Consider the following 22,320-nt stretch of genomic DNA (forward strand, 5'->3'; position numbering starts at 1 on the left):
ATCCTAGGGCCTTTCTGCACTCTCTCTTATGTAGTCTTCATTACACTACCACTTTTTTTTTTTTTTAAGATGCAAGGTTGAATTTATAGGACAGAAAAAAATCTTTCTCTATATTCTTCCACAAGTTTTCCAGGCCATTATTTGCAGAGAGTGCACACAGTCTAAGAATGGTAGCTTTCTAAATTATTTTAGAAATGTCTATAGGTAATGCAAATGCATAGCATATCATTCAAAACAGAAGAGGAACAAAAGTAATTATCATGACATACATCAGCAAGATGGGAGAATTCACAGAGTCAATGTTTTTTTTTTTACAAAAAAAATTTTTTTAATGTTTATCTTTATTTTTTGAGACAGAGAGAGACAGAGCATGAACAGGAGAAAGGCAAAGAGAGAGGGAGACACAGAATCCGAAGCAGGTCCCAGGCTCTGAGCTGTCAGCACAGAGCCCAACACAGGGTTCGAACTCACAAGCTGTGAGATCATGACCTGAGCCGAAGTCAGATGCGTAACCAACTGAGCCACCCAGGCGCCCCAGTGTTCGTTTTATTCTAATGAATTTTTGGATGTCCTTTTCAATAGCCCATGTTAAATTTCTTTTCCCATATGTATGTAAAATAATTTATTCTTGCAATAATTTACTTATAATTTGGGTCATATCCAAAAGGTTCAACTTTTCTTAAGGCAACAATTACTTTTTTTTTAATTTATATATTTTTTTAATTTACATCCAAGTTAGTTGGCATGTAGTGCAACAATGATTTCAGGAGCAGATTCCTTAATGTCCCTTACCCATTTAGACCATCCCCCCCTCCCACAACCCCTCCAGTAACCCTCTGTTCTCTATATTTAAGAGTCTCTTATGTTTTGTCCCCCTCCCTGTTTTTATATTATTTTTGCTTCCCTTCCCATACGTTCATTTGTTTTGTATCTTAAAGTCCTCATATGAGTGAAGTCATATGATACTTGTCTTTCTCTGACTGTCTAATTTCGCTTAGCATAATACCCTATAGTTCCATCCATGTAGTTGCAAATGGCAAGATTTTGTTCTTTTTGATTGCCGAGTAATAATCCATTGTATGTGTGTGTGTGTGTGTGTGTGTGTGTGTGTGTGTGTGTGTATGCATAATACCACATCTTATTTATGCATTCATCCATTGATGGACATTTGGGCTCTTTCCATACTTTGGCTATCGTTGATAGTGCGCTATAAACATTGGGGTGCATATGTCCCTTCGAAACAGCACACCTGTATCCCTTGGATAAATACCTAGTAGTGCAATTACTGAGTCATAGGGCAGTTCTATTTTTAATTCCGTAAGGAACTTCCATACTGTTTTCCAGACTGGCTGCACGAGTCTGCATTCCCACCAACAGTGCAAAAGACATCCTCTTTCTCCGCATCCTCGCCAACATCTGTTGTTGCCTGAGTTGTTCATGTTAACCATTCTGACAGGTGTGAGGTGGTATCTCATTGTGGTTTTAATTTGTATTTCCCTGATGATGAGGGATGTTTTTCATGTGTCAGTGGCCATCTGGATGTCTTCTTTGGAGAAGTGTCTATTCATGTCTTTTGCCCATTTCTTCACTGGATTATTTGTTTTTTGGGTGTTGAGTTTGGTAAGTTCTTTATACATTTTGGATACTAAGCCTTTATCTTATATATCATTTGCAAATATCTTCTCCCATTCTGTCAGTTGCCTTTTGGTTTTGCTGATTGTCTCCTTTGATGTGCAGAAGGTTTTTGTTTTGATGAGGTCCCAATAGTTGATGTTTGCTTTTGTTTCCCTTGCCTCCGGAGACGTGTTGAGTAAGAAGTTGCTGCGGCTGAGGTCAAAGATGTTTTTGCCTGCGCTCTCCTCGAGGATTTTGATGGTTTCCTGTCTTACATTTAGGTCTTTCATCCATTTTGAGTTTATTTTTGTGTAAGGTGTAAGAAAGTGGTCCAGGTTCATTTTCCTGCATGTCGCTGTCCAGTTTTCCCAGCGCCACTTGCTGAAAAGACTGTCTTTATTCCACTGAATATTCTTTCCTGCTTTGTCAAATATTAGTTGGCCATACGTTTGTGGGTCCATTTCTGGGTTCTCTATTCTGTTCCATTGATCTGAGTGTCTGTTTTTGTGCCAGTACCATACTGTCTTGATGATTACAGCTTTGTAGTACAGCTTAAAGTCCGGGATTGTGATGCCTCCAGCTTTGGTTTTCTTTTTCAAGATTGCTTTGGCTATTCAGGATCTTTTCTGGTTCCATACAAATTTTAGGATTGTTTGTTCTAGCTCTGTGAAGAATGCTGTGTTATTTTAATAGGTATTGCTTGAATATGTAGATTGCCTTGGATAGTATTGATATTTTAACAATATTTGTTCTTCCTATCCAGGAGCATAGAATATTTTTCCAGTTTTTTTGTGTCTTCTCCAATTTCTTTCATAAGCTTTCTATAGTTTTCAGAAGGACAATTATTTTTAAGCCACTGCATATCATTGAACCTTAGGATTAGTACATTTGTTGTAAGTTTAGACATTTATGAGTCTGTAATTTTAAATCCCTAAGACTTAAAAGGTGGCTATAAACTTGAAGTTTTAGTATATTTCAACCTTCTTTTTTCCTTAAAATCACAAACACTACAAATTGCGTGAATTATAATCAGATATTTAACCTAAGCTATGTGAAATGACTAAATTTGTCTTTATTAGTGTCTGTTTTGGAAATCATACATGAAGAAGCAGCATTTTACCATGCTTAGGGGTCACACAGTTTTCTCATACCTAGGATAAGGGAAAATCACTTAATGGTAGAATGATCACGTCCATCTTCGAACATACAAGTATATGTCACATAGGACTGACTAATGCTAGCCTACACTAAAGCTGTTCTGGCAAAGGCAAACTGTCTCCAATAAAGAAAGAGAAAGCTCTTCAGGCATATGGCCAGCTTAAGGATAAAAATTAGCCTACACACTTCATTTATACTATTTGAAGGCATAAATGAGAACTTATTTTAACCAAAAAAATCTGTGATGTATTTTTAGCATCGTGCATGATGTTTGAATGGATTTTACACTTCCAATTGAATAAGAACTAAGATGAAATAAACTCCCAACACTACTATCATCTCTTCAGAATCACTTGTCTTGAAACTACCTGTCAGTATATTCTCCTCCCTTTCAAGATACATAATAATCTCATTTAAAATCACAGAGTTCTATGACACTAAAACAGCTGACACAGTATCTTCCTGCTTGCTATTGTAGTACTACTCCAGAGTGATTGCTTATCAACAGCAATACCACTGTTTCATGTTACTAGATTTCTGAACAAACACTTAAATTTACTTTTGGATCACTCTTTTCTTTGGAAGTTTGTGATTTATATATGCATCATTTCCAATTTCCAGTAAGATTAGCTTTCATAACAAAATAACAATAAAACCAAACTCCCAAATCATTTGCTAGGTCTCCAGAAACTCACCTACTCCCACTTCTACTAACTCTACTATCTGGCTTATCATGGTAGCCATGAATTAATTTATCTTAAAGTACTGTGTTTTGATTTGGATTAACAGGAACATATTGCTTGTGTATTACTTTAAGAAGGGCAAAGGAACATATTTTATTATCTAATCAATTTCTCATAGTATTATATATAATGTATTATTAAATAATAATATTATAAATAAAAGGTAGAACAGACAAGATTTGTTGCAACAAATCAGTGAGTTACATTTTTATGGAACTACTTCAGTTTTTTAAAGATGACACAGTATTTGAAAAACTTGAAATAATTGGCATTTAAAATTTAAGAAATTTCTTCTTGCCAATTTCTGAAAAATATTATTTCTTGAAGACTCAAAAATTTGCAACACTGAACCTACATTTGATTATAGCAACATTAGCTGGACTTGAATATGGCCACTCCCTCCAGAAGGGCTGTGGTAGGTGACCAGATGGCCAGTGTGCTCATAGCAGTCCTATTTTATGCCTGTTTTCCTGGTATTTCTTAATAGTGCCCATTTTCACTAACAAGTTTAAAAGATAAGTTATATGGCCATTGTAGATTGTGGTCTCTAGTTGTCTGTAATACAACAACCCTTTTATCTTATTATTGGCTTCCTTCACACACCATAAGCCTGCCATTTGTGAGCATTTAAATGTATTATTACTGCTCTAGTATCCCTCATCTAGTTCATATATGTATAAATACACAACTAACTCCTCCTTAATGATGGATAGAAGCTTTGGTTGTACTTTCCCCTTTGGTATTACCTTCTGTTTGCTTCCTCCTACACAGCATGGTCTCAACTAAATATTCTGTGTAGTATCTTTTTTTTTTTTTTTTGCCTTATAGATCTTAACTATAGAAGGCATGATACTGTTACCATAACTTAACTATTATGTGCACACTCTCATATTTATCTTTACACCAGGGTTGTACTAAGAATTTCATGTAACATCTCTTTACTGCTGCAGCTAAATGGTTCTTAATCATAAACTCAAAACTGGCTAATTTAATTTGTAAACCCTGAACCAATGCTTGGTATATGCCAAACTCTGTGAAAGTCATTGAGCAAATAGAAATAAAAGACATGCCATTCATATTATCAAAAGTCATTAGTTGCCAGGGTGCCTGGGAGGCTCAGTTGGTTTAGCATCTGACTTGAGCTCAGGTCACGATCTCACAGCTTGTGAGTTCGAGCTCCACATCAGGCTCTGTGCTGACAGCTCAGAGCCTGGAGCCTGCTTTGGATTCTGTGTCTCCTCTCTCTGCCCCTAACCTACTCGCATTCTGTCTCTGTCTCTCTCAAAAGTAAATAAACATAAAAAAAATTTTTTTAAAAGTCATTAGTTCTCTTCACAAAATAGTCTTTACTTTTGTTTCACATATCAGCATATTTTTCTTGTCTTACCATCTTTCTTATGAAGGTAGTGCCAAATGATGTGTGTGTGTGTGTGTGTGTGTGTGTGTGTTGGGGGAGAAAAGACAGATTTGAGCAAGGACATTCTACTTCAACACATGTACTTTCATTGCATTGAAACAGAGGTATTAAAGAGCTAGAGTACTTGTTACTTCAGGTAAAGCCTCACAGGTTGGCTGTTTCTTGAGGAGTTACAGCAATCTCAATTTAGATTTATGGTTTGAAAATGTGCTTTCATCAGTTAATCAGTGCCAGTTGTCTGCTCAAGGATGACCAGCATCCCTGTAGAACCTAAACCAAAATAAAATATCCCTATTTTTATTCATTTTCTATCATCTATATATTCTTGTTCATTGTTGTAAAGTTGACTAATACCTTCCATTCAACAGGTTATAGCATTTTTTCTAGTCTCTCTGGTTGAGAATCTGGGCTTTTATGAGGCTGCCCTGGAGATCTTTTCTGGCCTATTCACTAGGTATTCCTTTCTCAGGGAGCTGGTTAGGCTCAGAAAACCTTAGCTGGCCCAATTTCTAGGGACTGGTTATACATATTCTAACTTGAATCAGAAAGAGATAATCCACTGCACTGTGAATTATGGTTTTAAGATTTCCAAAGTCACATAGTAATGGCCTTTTTTTTTTTATTTGGTAAGTGTCTTTCAATTTCAGAAACATGACTACTTGGCATTTTAGAGGAAATAACTTTGATGTGTTGGCTTTTCCAGTGAATTTTAATATAATATTCTTGTAAGAGGACTGAACTAAACTATCTCCAAGAATTTAATTGATAAACGTGAATTTTCTATATATTGATTTGTACTTATTGTTTTATAGTAAAAATCTAATTGCTAAGGGACTATATGATATTTATGTTCATGGTGTGTAGCATTCTTTCCCTTGGGAAAAACATAATGAGTAATACTGTATATTGAGAACTATAATTCCAAAGAAAACCAAGATGACAGACACATGTATCTGAAATTAATTGTATCTGCTTCTCTGTAGGAAAGTCTATGCCAGCATAGTTCCAACAATTATCCGGAATTTCCTCAAGGAATATTGTCAGGTCAGTAATCCCATGATATTAAACAGATATGCTTATTCCACTGCAGGGATATACATATCAAGGACAATGGATATTCAGTTCCAATTTTACATGGCAAATACCGACAAATTCCTAATTTTCAAGTTCTCATTGTTTGTTTATTTTAGGACCCATAAGGATTTTTTGTCATAACTTTAACTCAATCACGCTTGGTACAATTAAGCTATAGTCTATGATATGCTGGTAATCTGGCTCTCACCCAAGCCAAAAAATCCAGGATTTGTAGCATTTGCCAATTTCCACAGTGTAAATTCTCCCAGCATTGCTAATTTCTCCTCTACTTTTATAACTGGCTCTCCCCAAATTCCAGAATATTTAACAATTGACTTTCTAGAGTCTGTACCAGCTGGCTCGGAGAACACCATTAGCCGTTTTTTACTAGTTGAGATCTAGTTCTGAAGTTGCATCTAGCCTTCTTCTATTGATCTTTTTTGTTTGTTTGTTTTGTTTAAAAAAGATTTTTTTAAAACGTTTATTCATTTTTGAGAGATAGAGAGAGACAGAGCATGAGCGGGGAAGGGGCAGAGAGAGGGAGACACAGAATCCGAAGCAGGCTCCAGGCTCTGAGCTGTCAGCATAGAGCCCGACGCGGGGCTTGAACTCACAAACTGCGAGGTCATGACCTGAGCCGAAGTGGGACGCTCAACTGACTGAGCCACCCAGGCGCCCCTTCTATTGATCTTTTGATTAGATTCAGAACACACATTAATAAACCACCTCTTAGCAAAATCTATTAAATTTTTATAATGTTTATTTTACTTATTTTGAGAGGGAGAGAGAGAGAGAAAGAGAGAGAGCAAGCACATGAACAGGGAGTGGCAGAGATAGAGATAGAGAGACAATCTCAAGCAAGTTCCCTGCCATCAGTGAAGAACCCTATGCGGGGCTAAACTCATGAACCCTGAGATCATGACCTGAGTCAAAATCAAGAGCCAGACACTTAACTGACTGAGCCACACAGGTGTCTCAGAAAAAAAACCAAACAAACAAAAAATCATTTTACAGATAGTGGTATCTGTTTATGCTGAAACTATTAGTTTCATTTGTAGCTAGGGACTTTTTTTTTTTTTTAAAGTATGGGACAGAAGGAAGCTTACCATCACCTCCTAAAATTCCCTCTCATTCACATAGTTAGGAAAAGTATGTGGGTGGAAAGAAAGTCACAGAGGCAAGTCAGTGGAGAAAATAAATTTAGGAAGAAGTCATAAGTGAGCGCATTCGATGGAATACAATAGAGAAAAGTATAAGGAAAAATAGAATGTAAAAAAAGAGATTGATAGATAAAGATCTATTTTCATTTTTTAAAACACACATTAACACACAGGTAAATAGATGTTGTGGCATATTAGTTGTTTGGCTGCAAAGTCAGTATAGTTGGGATTAATTCTGCCTTCCATATCCATCACTTAATTCAGTTTTGGTAACTCCTAGGACCTTCTTATACAATATGGAATTCATGTCAACTTTATGGTATTAATTTTTTGGAACCATTTTATTATCCATTTAAATTCCTTAAACTTCACTTTCCAAGAAAGTGTTATTTTTAAAGGTTCTAAAGACAATAACTACCAGCAACCTAGGTTTCTCATCCTATTACTGCAGATATCTCCCTAGGAGTTGTGCTTGGAGTTAAATGTAGAAACCACTCAGATTTTCTTGCTAAATTCTTGGAATACTATAGTCGACAAGTAAGAAATAACAGGTAGCTATACCTTAGGAGATGACGAAAATTCATCAAAGGGAAGAGGAGTCTAATATGATGAGCTTGATCTGAGAAGGGAAAATGCCTTGGTTGTCATAGGTGAGAAGGAATTTCGAGTGTGACACCGAAGCTGTTGCATAATTCTTGCAATTTTTTTTTGCCATAAGTCTACGTTCTGGGGATGAGAATATTAAAATCTGTTTTGTTAGATCTTTATAAAACATATTGGGGTCTAGGAGGCAAAATGTTGGGACAGCTCTAACAACCCTTGGCGTTATAACTGATGCCATGTCCTCTAGAAAGAGCACTCCTGAGGTCTTTTTCATGTGGTTGGATTTCATTTCCAGAACTCAAGAAAGAGAGAGTTACAGAATTGTGTCATTATGACAAGGACCAGGAACCTACTTGAGAGCAGAGGTCAAGTTCATTTCTAGTCTTCCCTGGAAGTTTTCCCATCATCATCAGTGACCTCATGGCTGGAAAGTTTGAATTTTACAAAGAGTTATGAACATTGAATGGCTTTAATTAAAGAAAAAGATAGTCAATAATTGTTGGTTTGACGTTTATAAGACAATAATTCTGGTAAAATCATGCTCCATGAGAGAAATGGAAAGTTCTATTATGCTATTACCAGAAGCTGAGAATAAAATTAATTTAACTTGAAATAAATCTTCACAAAAGTTATAGCAAACATACCGAGCAGCTTCTGAATATCTCTCCAGACATCTAAACACTGTTGCCTGGCGAAGATGATTTCGGAAATAAGCTGGGTTTAAAACAATACTCCTGTAAAAAGATAAAAAGAAATGTAAATGTTATTAAGTTTTAAAGGTCAATTACCAGAAGTGTATAGGAACGAAATAACATGTATTCAATTTTATGTACTATATATTTTAAAAGATACTAATGAATGAAATCCTTTTCCTCCTGTAACTGTCAGTTAAGACAAATAAACAAGTTGAAAACTAATTAAGTTTGCATGATAAAAGCAATTTTATTTATAGCACCTAGTATCTTCTGTAGATATGACAGTGACAAAAAATTTGAATACAACTTATATTACAATAAGACATGTTATTTTATTTTTTAATGTTAATAAATCAGATAAAAATCAGAGGTTATTTATGGTAATGTGTATTTATAATGGAGGAGTTAGTTATTGAATTTCAGTTAAAAGAAAGGAACTGGAATTTGGGTGACATGTTTATTTGTACTAAAAAAATAATTAGGTTCTGTGTCTTCCTTCAGCTGGACAATGTAGTGGCATAAAAGGAATCATGTACCATTGGTTAAGGACTTGAGTCTTGACCTTGCCACTTTTGGTTAGCCCTTACTCATTTTGGGTTTCCATTTCTTCTTTATTGAAATTACAAGGCTTGGCTTGAGGATAAGATTATCTATCTTTACTTGCTTATTTTTCCATCATCTGAGTTCTGGAATCTCAATCCATGCCCAGAAGAAAAGATGACCATTCCCCAGCTATCTTCTCCCCTAGAGATAAACTGGCAGACATTTCACTTCTTTGATTCACTGAGAGCTAAGCACCGTTCAAGGTATTTTATATAATGAGATGAACTAGACAGATGTAGTCCATGGCCCATCACCAAGTGGGGACAGAGCTATTAATGGAAGTTTGAAATGTAGCTTATAGTAACAGAGTGTGTTGTGTTACTGATGTGGGATACAGAGTGTAATAGAACCAACACAGTATTATTAAGCAAACTTCTTGTGAGCCTGTTTTTTACAAGTTAAATGTGAATCACTTGGCATTAATTCATTATTGAAGTAAGTGGTTTTTAATCTTTTTTGAGAAGTTCACAGAGCTTTTTGAGAATCACATGTAAGCTGTGTACCTCTACCCAGAAAAATGCACACAACATAAGTGCCCAAATTTAGCGAATTCATGTGATCCCTGAAGCCTAGTCATGTCCAGATTAAAAAAACATGCCAACAAAAATAATTCCTTTCCCAGATCCATTGCTTCTAGACAGAATAAAGTAGAAAAGAAACATCTATTTGGCCCATGTAGAATCATAGAATTATATGATGATAAGATGGCTTGATTGAATAATTTAGCTCACTTTAAACACAAGTTAACAGAAACCAGGGAGGTTATGGGACCTTTCTAAATCATACACAATAAATTAGTGGAAGAAAGTTTCAGGTTTATTGTGTTTCCTGTCCCTAGCCACAGTACTTCATATTACACAGATGGCTTTTCGTATGATGATTTCTGAATTAGAGGGGCCTAAGTTAGCGAAGTTTTACTTTACCCTATGATTAACAATTTGTACAAATGAATGCATTAAACCCCAAGAACACAGATCATTTCCTTTGGTGATTTCTGATTGAAGTGTTGGAAATTTAAAAACTATTACATGAATTCATTCCATATCAGTACTGAATACTAATAACTTATGCTAATTCAGAAAAAGAGTACAGTTACAAGGTATGTTTATGCATTTTATCCTTGTAAAAGTAATTTTGTAAAAGTAGATCAGAGGGAATAAGATCAGAGTTCTGTCAAGGGCCTAGGTCTTCTGACTAAATAGAATTTTTTCTTCCACATTATAGCTAATTCTTCCCTCTCTCTTTGTAATCATTCATTCACTTGTGCATTTTTACTAAGTTCCTACAAATGTGATGGGACAAAATCCTTACTGAATGGATGTTTCTAGCTTTTGACATCTCATTGCCCATGATGTAGTGTTCTGGCATTGCTGAACTATTCTCTAAGAATCTTGCTTTGTCAGACAAATTCTTTTGACAAAAATGCAGACCTGAGAGAAGGATGGAGTGTGGGGGGCAAGAGAAGTAATGAGGGAAAGGTTTAGTAAAAGAAGGAGGAAGGAGAGGAAGAGTCATCAAAAATAGTTTGGGATGTAGGTGGAGAAGAAGATTTTCATGGATAGTGAGGTTTGATGAGGTAAACAACCTAGGAATTGTTTCAGTGTGACTTTAGAAAAATGATAGATTAGGGGCGCCTGGGTGGCGCAGTCGGTTAAGCGTCCGACTTCAGCCAGGTCATGATCTCGCGGTCCGTGAGTTCGAGCCCCGCGTAGGGCTCTGGGCTGATGGCTCAGAGCCTGGAGCCTGTTTCCGATTCTGTGTCTCCCTCTCTCTCTGCCCCTCCCCCGTTCATGCTCTGTCTCTCTCTGTCCCAAAAATAAATAAATGTTGAAAAAAAAATTAAAAAAAAAATGATAGATTAAAAAAATTGTTTGTAATTACAAGTCCTCTTTCTGATGTTGAAAAAATACAAGTAGAGAACATGAGCTTAGAAATCACTATTGGTAGACTGGAATGGTTTCTTTTATCACCTCACACTGTACCATGTGAATCACAGCTTTACCTGATAGTCCCAAAGAAGATCTGGACCCAGTCTACCCTGAGTGGTGGAGTTATAATCATAAAAGAATGTTTAGAAATTTGAGATGAGATATTATTTTTGGCAATTTATTATTTTTGGCTCTCGAAATTATTGAGGAGGCAGTCTAGGACCAAAATGGACAATCTGACTGGCATTAAAGTGAAAAAACAAATAAACCAACAAAAAGCCCAACATCCCTGCAATTCTAATCAGAGAGGCAAGAACTCTGTGCTGATGGTCTGATTTTATTACCGAAGAAATGACTCTGATTTAGCTATGTTGATAGGGCTTTTGGTAAACAAACAAACAAACAAAAAAACAAGATCATGTTAAATATTAAATTATAGAACTCATTGAATTTTGGTCAGAAGAATGGAGGGAGTGTTAGTAACAGGCCATGATTGCTCATTCAATTGACTAGCACTATTCTAACAGAATGAGATCATGTAAAATAATAAATATTATAATAGATAAAGGCATATTTTCTTTATCAATTTGTTGGCTGTGGTATATCTTATGCTTTTTATGATTTGCATTTGTGAGTGCTTTGGAATTAATCTTTTATATTAAAGTTCACATAATTTGATTTGTGTGCATGCATGCATCTGCACTTGTTTTATTAAGTCCTAAGGTCATAATATTGTTGTAAATCCAGAATGTAAGTCTCTTCTGGTGATTATTTGAAGTGTCTCAATTCACTTGTCAAATAATTTATCTTTCTCTCAGTGATTGATATGCCACCTCTATTACATACTAAGTTTACATGCACTAAGTTGGATCCATGGCTGCACTTTGTATCTTACACTTGTTCTATGTGTTCTTTGTATCTTACAATTTGTTCTATGCAGCACAAATTGTTTCAATTATCGTCACTTTAGTGGTGCCTGGGTGGCCCAGGCAGTTAAACACTGGCCTCTTCATCTTGGCTTAGTTCATGATCTCATAGTTTGTGAGTTTGAGCCCTACATCAGTCTCTGCCCCACTGCCAATGGTGCAGAGTCTGCTTGGGATTCTGTCTCTCCTTCTCTCTGCCCCTCCCTTGCTTGTGCTTGCTCTCTCTCTCTCTCTCTCTCTCTAAATAAATAAATAAATAAACTTAAAAAAATTAATACTGTCACTTTAAAATACACCTTAATTTCTGGAAGAGAAGAACTGCCTAATGTCCTTTTTTAAAATTTTTATTTATTTTTATTTTTTTCTTCACAAAATAGATTTTTTATTGTCTTTCACTCAAAAGAAATAAGATCTCTATGAACCATCAATCCATTTACAGAAATCACCAAGTGGTCAGACCATGAAATCAAAGGAGTGGCACCAGAAATCAAGTGAGTGCTCTAAATCAAAATCAAATCCTTAGTATGATATCAGAGACCCTAGGAGAGCCCAGACCACCCATCAGGAACAGAATGCAAAGGTCTCCAAGAAGACCCATTTACAAGGATGGAGTAAGCAGGGATCCAAAGGAGAGGATCAATCTCATCTGAGTCACAGTACCAAACTCTCAAAGATAAAATGCACCTGGCAGTTAAGGAGATTTTCTTAATCAGGCTATTGTAATTGTTAGAATGTTTACTAATGAGAATCACCTCAAAGAAAATAAAGAGGGCCTGAGTCATCCAGGGTCTTATGAGAATGATAGGAAAGGATGAAGATGGGGCTTATCTGAGTCACTGAGAAACAGTCTCCACTTTTTAGACTAGGTCTAATCTTGAAATGTGGAGGAGCCGGGCATCCTCTGTGGATTAGCCATTTCTCAGGAAAACAAATGGGTGGGGATTTCTTTACTAACGCTATTTTTTATGAGCACAAAGCTCTGGTGAAGTTCAATATTGTCAAATGTAGGCTTGTGAGATATAACTCCAAGTTGGATCTTGATTTAAGTTGTAATTTCTTGGGAATAGTTTTTTGTTTTTTTTACTTTTAATTTATTTTTTTAATTTACATCCAAATTAGTTAGCATATAGTGCAACAATGATTTCAGAAGTAGATTTCTTAATGCCCCTTACCCATTTAGCCCATCCTCCCTCCCACAACCCTTCCAGTAACCCTCAGTTTGTTCTCTGTTTTGTCCCCCTCCCTGTTTTTATATTATTTTTGCTTCCCTTCCCTTATGTTCATCTGTTTTACATCTTAAAGTCCTCATATGAGTGAAGTCATATGATTTTTGTCTTTCTCTGACTAATTTTGCTTGGCTTAATACCCTCTAGTTCCATCCATGTAGTTGCAAATGGCAAGATTTCATTCTTTTTGATTGCTGAGTAATACTCCATTGTGTGTGTGTGTGTGTGTGTGTGTGTGTGTGTGTGTGTATAGATAGATAGATAGATAGATATAGATACAGAAGATATCTAGAATAGATAAAGAAGATTTGGTATATATATATACATATATATATGTATATATATACATATATATACATATATACATATACATATATACATATACATATATACATATACATATATCTATATACATATACATATATACACATATACATATATATACATATACATACATATATATATACATATACATATATACATATACATATATATATATGTATATATATACCACATCTTTATCTATTCATCGACCATTGGACATTTGGGCTCTTTCCATACTTTGGCTATCATTGATAGTGCTGCTATAAACATGGGGGTGCAGGTGTCCCTTCGAAACAGCACACCTGTATCCCTTGGATAAATACCTAGTAGGGCAATTGCTGGGTCATAGAGTAGATCTATTTTTAATTTTTTGAGGAACCTCCATACTGGTTCCAGACTGGCTGCACCAGTTTGCATTCCCACCAGTAGTGCAAAAGAGATCCTCTTTCTCCTCATCCTCGCCAACATCTGTTGTTGCCTGAGTTGTTCATGTTAGCCATTCTGACAGGTGTGAGGTGGTATCTCATTGTGGTTTTAATTTGTATTTCCCTGATGATGAGGGATGTTTTTCATGTGTCAGTGGCCATCTGGATGTCTTCTTTGGAGAAGTGTCCATTCATGTCTTTTGCCCATTTCTTCACTGGATTATTTGTTTTTTGGGTGTTGAGTTTGGTAAGTTCTTTATACATTTTGGATACTAAGCCTTTATCTTATATGTCATTTGCAAATATCTTCTCCCATTCTGTCAGTTGCCTTTTGGTTTTGCTGATTGTCTCCTTTGATGTGCAGAAGGTTTTTGTTTTGATGAGGTCCCAATAGTTGATGTTTGCTTTTGTTTCCCTTGCCTCCGGAGACGTGTTAAGAAGTTGCTGCGGCTGAGGTCAAAGATGTTTTTGCCTGCGCTCTCCTCGAGGATTTTGATGGTTTCCTGTCTTACATTTAGGTCTTTCATCCATTTTGAGTTTATTTTTGTGTAAGGTGTAAGAAAGTGGTCCAGGTTCATTTTCCTGCATGTCGCTGTCCAGTTTTCCCAGCGCCACTTGCTGAAAAGACTGTCTTTATTCCACTGAATATTCTTTCCTGCTTTGTCAAATATTAGTTGGCCATACGTTTGTGGGTCCATTTCTGGGTTCTCTATTCTGTTCCATTGATCTGAGTGTCTGTTTTTGTGCCAGTACCATACTGTCTTGATGATTACAGTTTTGTAGTACAGCTTAAAGTCCGGGATTGTGATGCCTCCAGCTTTGGTTTTCTTTTTCAAGATTGCTTTGGCTATTCAGGATCTTTTCTGGTTCCATACAAATTTTGGGATTGTTTGTTCTAGCTCTGTGAAGAATGCTGTGTTATTTTAATAGGTATTGCTTGAATATGTAGATTGCCTTGGATAGTATTGATATTTTAACAATATTCGTTCTTCCTATCCAGGAGCATGGAATATTTTTCCAGTTTTTTTGTGTCTTCTCCAATTTCTTTCATAAGCTTTCTATAGTTTTCAGTGTATGGATTTTTCACCTCTTTGGTTAGATTTATTCCTAGGTATTTTATGGGTTTTGGTGCAATTGTAAATGGGATCGATTCCTTGATTTCTCTTTCTGTTGCTTCATTATTGGTGTATAGGAATGCAACTGATTTTTGTGCATTGATTTTATATCCTGCCACTTTGCTCAATTCATGGATCAGTTCTAGTAGTTTTTTGGTGGGATTTTTGGGGTTTTCCATATAGAGTATCATGTCATCTGTGAAGAATGAAAGTTTGACCTCATCCTGGCCAGTTTGGATGCCTTTTATTCCTTTGTGTTGTCTGATTGCTGAGGCTAAGACTTCCAATACTATGTTGAATAACAGTGGCGAGAGTGGACATCCCTGTCTTGTTCCTGACCTCATGGGGAAAGCTCTCAGTTTTTCCCCATTGAGGATGATATTAGCGTTGGATCTTTCATGTATGGCTTTTATGATCTCGAGGTATGATCCTTCTATCCCTACATTCCTGATGGTTTTTATCAAGAAAGGATGGTGTATTTTGTCAAATGCTTTCTCTGCATCTATTGAGAGGGTCATGTGGTTCTTGTCCTTTCTTTTATTGATGTGATGAATCACATTGATGTTTTCTGGATATTGAACCTGTCCTGCATCTCAGGTATAATTTCCACTTGGTCGTGGTGAATAATTTTTTTTAATGTATTGTTGGATCCGATCAGCTAATATCTTATTGAGGATTTTTGCGTCCATGTTCATCAGGGAAATTAGTTTATAGTTCTCCTTTTTAGTGGGGTCTTTGTATGGTTTTGGAATCAAGGTAATGCTGGCTTCATAGAAAGAGTTTGGAAGTTTTCCTTCCATTTCTATTTTTTGGAACAGCTTCAAGAGAATAGGTGTTAACCCTTCCTTAAATGTTTGGTAGAATGCCCCTAGAAAGCCATCTGGTCCTGGACTCTTGTTTTTGGGAGATTTTTGATTACTAATTCAATTTCCTTACTGGTTACAGGTCTGTTCAAATTTTCTATTTCTTCTGTTTCAGTTTTGTTAGTGTATATGTTTCTAGGATTTTGTCCATTTCTTCCAGATTTCCCATTTTATTGGAGTATAATCTCTTCTCTTTCATTCTTGACTTTATTTATTTGGGTCTTTTCGTTTTTCTTTTTGATCAAACTGGCTAGTGGTTTATCAATTTTGTCATTCTTTCAAAGAACCAGCTTCTGATTTCATTGATGTGTTCTACTGTTTTTTTGTTTGTTTGTTTGTTTGTTTGGTTTCACTAGCATTGATTTCTGCTCTAATCTTTATTATTCCCTGTCTTTTGCTGGTTTTGGGATTTATTTGCTGTTCTTTTTCCAGCTCTTTAAGGTGTAAGTTTAGGTTCTGTATCAGAGACCTTTCTTCCTTCTTTAGGAAGGCCTATTTGCCAGCCTGCCCCAGAAAAAGTTCACGTGTGCATGAAAAAGTTCACTGTGGCAGCAGTGTTTCAGGGATTATGGAAAATCTCAACACGCATCTGGCACCAGGCTTCACCCTAACAACCTTGTTCCAGCACCAGCAACTGTGGCTGTTCTCCAGGGTCTGCTAGCACCTTTGCCTGGTGGCCGGGGTGGGGGGGGGGGGGGGGGGGAGGGGGGCTGTCACACAGCCTCTACCATATGTCCTCCCAGAAGGGAACCACCTCTCCCTGTGTGGCCTGAGGACTTCCTGGACTCCACTCTGTCCCTGGGGATTTGCCCTTCCCACCAGAGTACCACCTATTATTGAGCTGCGAGCTGCAGAGTTTCAGACTCTGTGCTCCCCGTTTATAGTCTTAATGGATTTTAAACCCTCTCCTTTCTCCTTTCTCCCCTTTTAGTTCAGTCCCTGCAGCTGTTTCCACTTTTCCACTTTCTCTCCAGCTGCTTTTGGGGGTGGTGGTGCTTTTCCCATATTCTCCCCTGTCTCCATCCTCTCTCCACAAGCACAAACAGCTCCCTGCTCTCCATGGCTTCTCTCTCCCCCAGTTCACTTATCCGCGCCGCATACCTGCTGAGTTCTGTGGTTCAGGTTGTGCAGATTGTTGTGTTAATCCTCAAATCAGTTGTCTAGGTGTGTTGGATGGTTTTGTGTTGATCTGGCTGTATTTCATAGACATGAGACGCAAAAAACTTCCATGTTGTTCCACCATCTTGGCTCCTCCCTCAAGAAATTTTTCAAATATCCTTTGATTTTATCAACATGATCTTGTGGACTTTGTCTTTTGACTTTTTGCAGGGATGATTTCTATTAATTACTGATTCAAAAGGACATTGAAATTAATAAACAGAATATTAAAGAATTAAGAAAGTGAATAATAGAACAGAACTATATCCAGGAGAAAAGTGAACAAACATAAAAATAAAGTGATATTATTATTATTATTATTCTGTGATTTTTATAAAATATTATGCTAGTATTGAGTTGCCAGAACCTTAGATTTAGCCATTCAGTCTGTTCTTCCTGTCTTTCAGTTCATTCATTTCTACTTTTATACTTATTAATTCATTTTTGTCCTTTCTAGATTTTTTTTTATTATTTCTCTTCTTAATTTCACTTAATATTCAATCTATTTACGTTTTCTTTCTAAATAAAGGAAGAATCTACAGCTATGATTTTTTAAACTGATTTTAGCCTTGACTATATACTTAAGAATGATAGAGTATTTTATTCTCATAATTTTTTTTCCTTAGTCTCTAATTATAGATTCATATTCTTCTTTGATTGAAAAATTATTTAGGATAGTGTTCAATTTCCAAAGGGTAGTTTTTCTTATAGCTCTTATTGCTAATTTCTCATTTTATTACAATGCAAACAGGGAATATGTTGTACATTTCTGCTTTTCATATACATTAAGAGTAATACATGATGAAGTTAGCAAACATTTTAGTGGCATGTGGAAGAAATAATACATTCTTCATTTGTTACATATTGTTAGAAACTGCTATAAGAGAACTTACAAGGTTTTTAATGATCTAGATAAAACTACTAAATAGGTACCTCTGTTTAATTCATTTTCCTTGGGACATCTTTTTAGACCTATATTTTAATGGTAATGATTACCATTTCAAAATTAAGTTTGTTTTTATTTTTTATTTATTTTTTATTTATTTTTTTTTTTCAACGTTTATTTATTTTTGGGACAGAGAGAGACAGAGCATGAACGGGGGAGGGGCAGAGAGAGAGGGAGACACAGAATCGGAAACAGGCTCCAGGCTCTGAGCCATCAGCCCAGAGCCTGACGCGGGACTGGAACTCACGGACCGCGAGATCGTGACCTGGCTGAAGTCGGACGCTTAACCGACTGCGCCACCCAGGCGCCCCTAAGTTTGTTTTTAAAAGCAATATTGAGTTCATGTTCTTTGTTCTCATCTTTATTCTCTAATTTTTAGAAAATTAACTTACTTTAATATACTTTTATTTAAATCAGTGTTATGAAGCTTAATTTACACACTGTAGTATTCACCTTTTTCTTTTTAAAAAATTTTTTTTTTCAACGTTTATTTATTTTTGGGACAGAGAGAGAGCATGAACGGGGGAGGGGCAGAGAGAGAGGGAGACACAGAATCGGAAACAGGCTCCAGGCTCTGAGCCATCAGCCCAGAGCCTGACGCAGGACTGGAACTCACGGACCGCGAGATCGTGACCTGGCTGAAGTCGGACGCTTAACCGACTGCGCCACCCAGGCGCCCCTAAGTTTGTTTTTAAAAGCAATATTGAGTTCATGTTCTTTGTTCTCATCTTTATTCTCTAATTTTTAGAAAATTAACTTACTTTAATATACTTTTATTTAAATCAGTGTTATGAAGCTTAATTTACACACTGTAGTATTCACCTTTTTCTTTTTTTTAAATTTTTTTTTTCAACGTTTATTTATTTTTGGGACAGAGAGAGACAGAGCATGAACAGGGGAGGGGCAGAGAGAGAGGGAGACACAGAATCGGAAACAGGCTCCAGGCTCTGAGCCATCAGCCCAGAGCCCGGCGCGGGGCTCGAACTCACGGACCGCGAGATCATGACCTGGCTGAAGTCGGACGCTTAACCGACTGCGCCACCCAGGCGCCCCTAGTATTCACCTTTTTAAAGTGTATAGTTTGATGCATTTTGGCAAGTTTATAACCATCACCACTATAAAAATATAGCATATTTCCAACTGCACCAAAAAGTCACAGTGGAGGTGTGAGAGTTTCCTATATATTTCCCCAGAGACAGATGTGTTTTGCTTCTATTTCTCCACCAGAAGACATGGATTTTTGCTAGGATATGTGAATGAGAAGGTTAGCTATTACTCCTTCAGGGGCTTATGGCTTTGGCTTTATATGCGATTAGGGATCAGAAAATCAATTTCTTGTTTAGGCAAAGATGCCTAAATCCAGCTCTCTTTACCTTACTTGGTCAGTAGTAAGGTAAATTAGCATTGATTCATCCTCCTGAATGACACTCCTCTTACTTTAATAGTAAGGTACTGAAATATTTTTTTTAGAAATAGTTGGTAGATCTAGAGAATTCCAAAAATGTGGATTATTTTAATTTCACCAAACCATGATATTCTTGTGGATAAAATGGTGACATTTATGCTAGATAATGGCATCATTCAGTAGATTATAACTGGCCAGACAACTGATCAATAATATTGAAGTATGGTCTGTGTTATTATGAAAGAAAGAATTTAATGGCTTGTCCCTTAGCCTTTTTTTGTGGACAATATTTCCATTAGTGACTAAGATTAAGTGATTGAAAGGATGTCTATAAAATTTTCAGATGGCATAAATTTTATCTAACAAGGAACCAATGTCACTGATGACAGAAGCAAAATTCAAAGTGATCCGGACTGGTGAAAAATAAAAACCTTATGTTATAGATTTAAAAAATAAGTTGCCAAAGACAATCGTGATTTGAGAGTGACCACGCGGAAAAAGTCTGAATATTTTAATCATAAGCTAAGTGTGGCACTACGACAGAACTACAAAAACTGTACATAAAACTTATGTTAAATCAATCAAATGCATTCTGTCCAAATAATAAATGATATTTTCTCTAAATTGTGCCTTAACCATATAGTCTATTGAATTCATCTATAGTTCTGAGCATCTGTGAGAATTATCACCATACTGTAGTGGTGTCTAGAGTGTCTAGTGGGTCTGGAGAACATAGTGTGTGATGATATGGAACGAAAATGATAAGTCTAGAGAGCTAAATAAGATTCGTGGAGAATACGCAAGTACTTTCAAATACAAAGAACTGTCATGTAGAAAACAGAATAATTCTTCTATGCAATACCAGATGAGGCTAGGCAAAACCCAGTATTATGAAGTTATAAATAGTTCAGTTCACATAAGGAGGGACCAATGATGCAATAGGTTTTGAGAAGAGTTTTCCTTTTACTGGAATCATTTAAGTGATATTTAGAATGCCATCTGTCAAGATGTGTAGAAGAAAGTCTTGACTGAGTAGGAGATTAGGCTAAATCACTTCCAAGTATATTCACAAAAATCCTTATAATATGTTGCCAAGCACCATGAAGGGTTTGAGTTTTTCTCTACTTGCGAGCTAACAAGTTAGTCTGACAGTTTCATGGATGCTCAGAGAAGACATGAACTTCCAAGGCCAGAGACAAAAGACAGTTTCTTACACCAATAGCAGTAGCTGGTGTTTATGTCTTTTGTTGTACTGATTCCTTGAGCCACAATTCCCAGATGGCAATGAAAAGAGAGCCAGGTGACATCTTCACATTCAGTAGATTGCATTACAAAAGAGGAATCCTGAGTTTAAGAAATGTAAATCTTTTTATAATGGGCTATAAACATGCCTGTCCTTATTCTAGAGGAAGACACTATCTCCACTATCTAAGGCTGTGAGCAGACTTACCTTTCCTTCCAAGGCCATTTACCACACAACCATCTTTGAAAAAGATGGTCAGGAGCAAGGGCCACTCAGTTAAAAATACAGGAGGCCCATGAAAAATTGTTTTCATACATACATTACTTCTGTTGAAATATGCAGGCACTATTTGTTTATATTCATGCCATTAACGAATTAAAAAGGTTCATAACAAGGTACAAATAGTTAAATTGTCATAGGAAAATGACAGGATAGCTAATACTGAAGAGTGAGTGACTACATTATTATTTATATTCTCTTCTAGGAAGAGGGTAAGGCAGCTTATAGAATACTTATGGGGTTAAATCAAAGTAAAAATAACTCACACGAAACAAAAGGAAAAATAGATAAATTGGACTATATGAAAATTAAAAACTGTGCATCAAAGGACACTATCAACAAAGTGAAAAGGCAACATACGGGATGGGAGAAAATATTTGCAAATTATATATCTTTAAGAGGTTAATTTCCAGAATATATAAGGAGCTTCTACAATTCAACAATGAAAAAACAAACAACCCAATTTAAAAGCGGGCAAAATACTTGAGTAGACATTTCCCCAAATAAGGTATATACATGGCCAAAAAGCATATGAAAAGATGTTCAACATCACTAACCATTAAGGAAAGACAAATCAAAACCGCAGTGAGATACCACCTCACACTCATTAGAGTGACTACCTCAGAAAACCAAAAAATAGTAAGTGCTGGCAAGGATGTGGAAAAATCAGAACCTTTATGGTTTGTGGGATATAAAATGGTACAGCTGCCATGGAAAACAGTATAGTAGTTCCTCAAGAAATTACAGCAATTCCACTTCTGTGTAAATACCCAAAAGAATTGAAAGCAGGGCTTTGAAGATGTACCCTCACATTCATAGCAATATTATTTACAATAGCCAAAAGGTGGAGGCAACCCATGTGTGACAGATGAGTGGATATATACAATGTAGTGTGTGTGTGTGTGTGTGTGTGTGTGTGTATATGCATATATATATACATATGCATATGCATATATATGCATATATATACATATGCATATGCATATATATGCATATATATATTTATAAAATGAAATATTATTCAGCATTAAAAGGAAAAGGAATTCTTACACATGCTACCACATGGATGAACCTTTAGGATATTATGCTAAGTTAAATAAGTCAATCACAAAAAGGAAAATACTTATTTGAGGTACCTAAAGTAGATAAATTCATGGAAAGAGAAAGAAGAGTGGTGGTTGTCAGGGTCTGAGGTGAGAGGGAAAGGCAGTTGTTTAAGAGAATGGAATTTTAGTTTTGCCAGATGAAAACAGTTGTGGAGATAGACCGTAGAGTAACATGAGTATACTTAACACTACTGAACTGTACACTTAAAGAATGGGTAAGATGGTAAATTTTATGTTACATGCGTTTTATCACAATTAAAAATAAAAACAAAACTGAATAACTGAATGGGGAAAACAATATTAGAAGTA

At 36.1% G+C, this 22,320-nt stretch overlaps 1 protein-coding gene and 1 long non-coding RNA gene across 5 annotated transcripts in view; one reads left to right on the forward strand and one right to left on the reverse strand.

Annotated features, from left to right (window-relative positions):
- Positions 1-22,320, forward strand: part of LOC125175193 (uncharacterized) — a 256,162-nt gene that overhangs the window by 166,276 nt on the left and 67,566 nt on the right. Inside the window, exon 4 of one of the 3 annotated variants that reach the window (XR_007155687.1) lies at positions 5,916-5,976. The exons of the other annotated variants lie outside the window; for them this stretch is intronic. This is a non-coding gene — a long non-coding RNA (uncharacterized LOC125175193). The remainder of the gene's footprint in view (positions 1-5,915; positions 5,977-22,320) is intronic. 3 annotated transcript variants of the gene reach the window in all.
- The window catches only part of SPATA16 (spermatogenesis associated 16), a 251,744-nt gene that overhangs the window by 123,090 nt on the left and 106,334 nt on the right, over positions 1-22,320 (reverse strand). For both annotated transcript variants that reach the window (XM_047875541.1, XM_047875540.1), the window contains exon 4: positions 8,414-8,503. In XM_047875541.1, the coding sequence (XP_047731497.1) occupies positions 8,414-8,503 (90 nt within the window). The remainder of the gene's footprint in view (positions 1-8,413; positions 8,504-22,320) is intronic.

The sequence above is a fragment of the Prionailurus viverrinus genome, chromosome C2 (genome assembly GCF_022837055.1).
Source record: "Prionailurus viverrinus isolate Anna chromosome C2, UM_Priviv_1.0, whole genome shotgun sequence".
Lineage (NCBI taxonomy): Eukaryota > Metazoa > Chordata > Mammalia > Carnivora > Felidae > Prionailurus > Prionailurus viverrinus.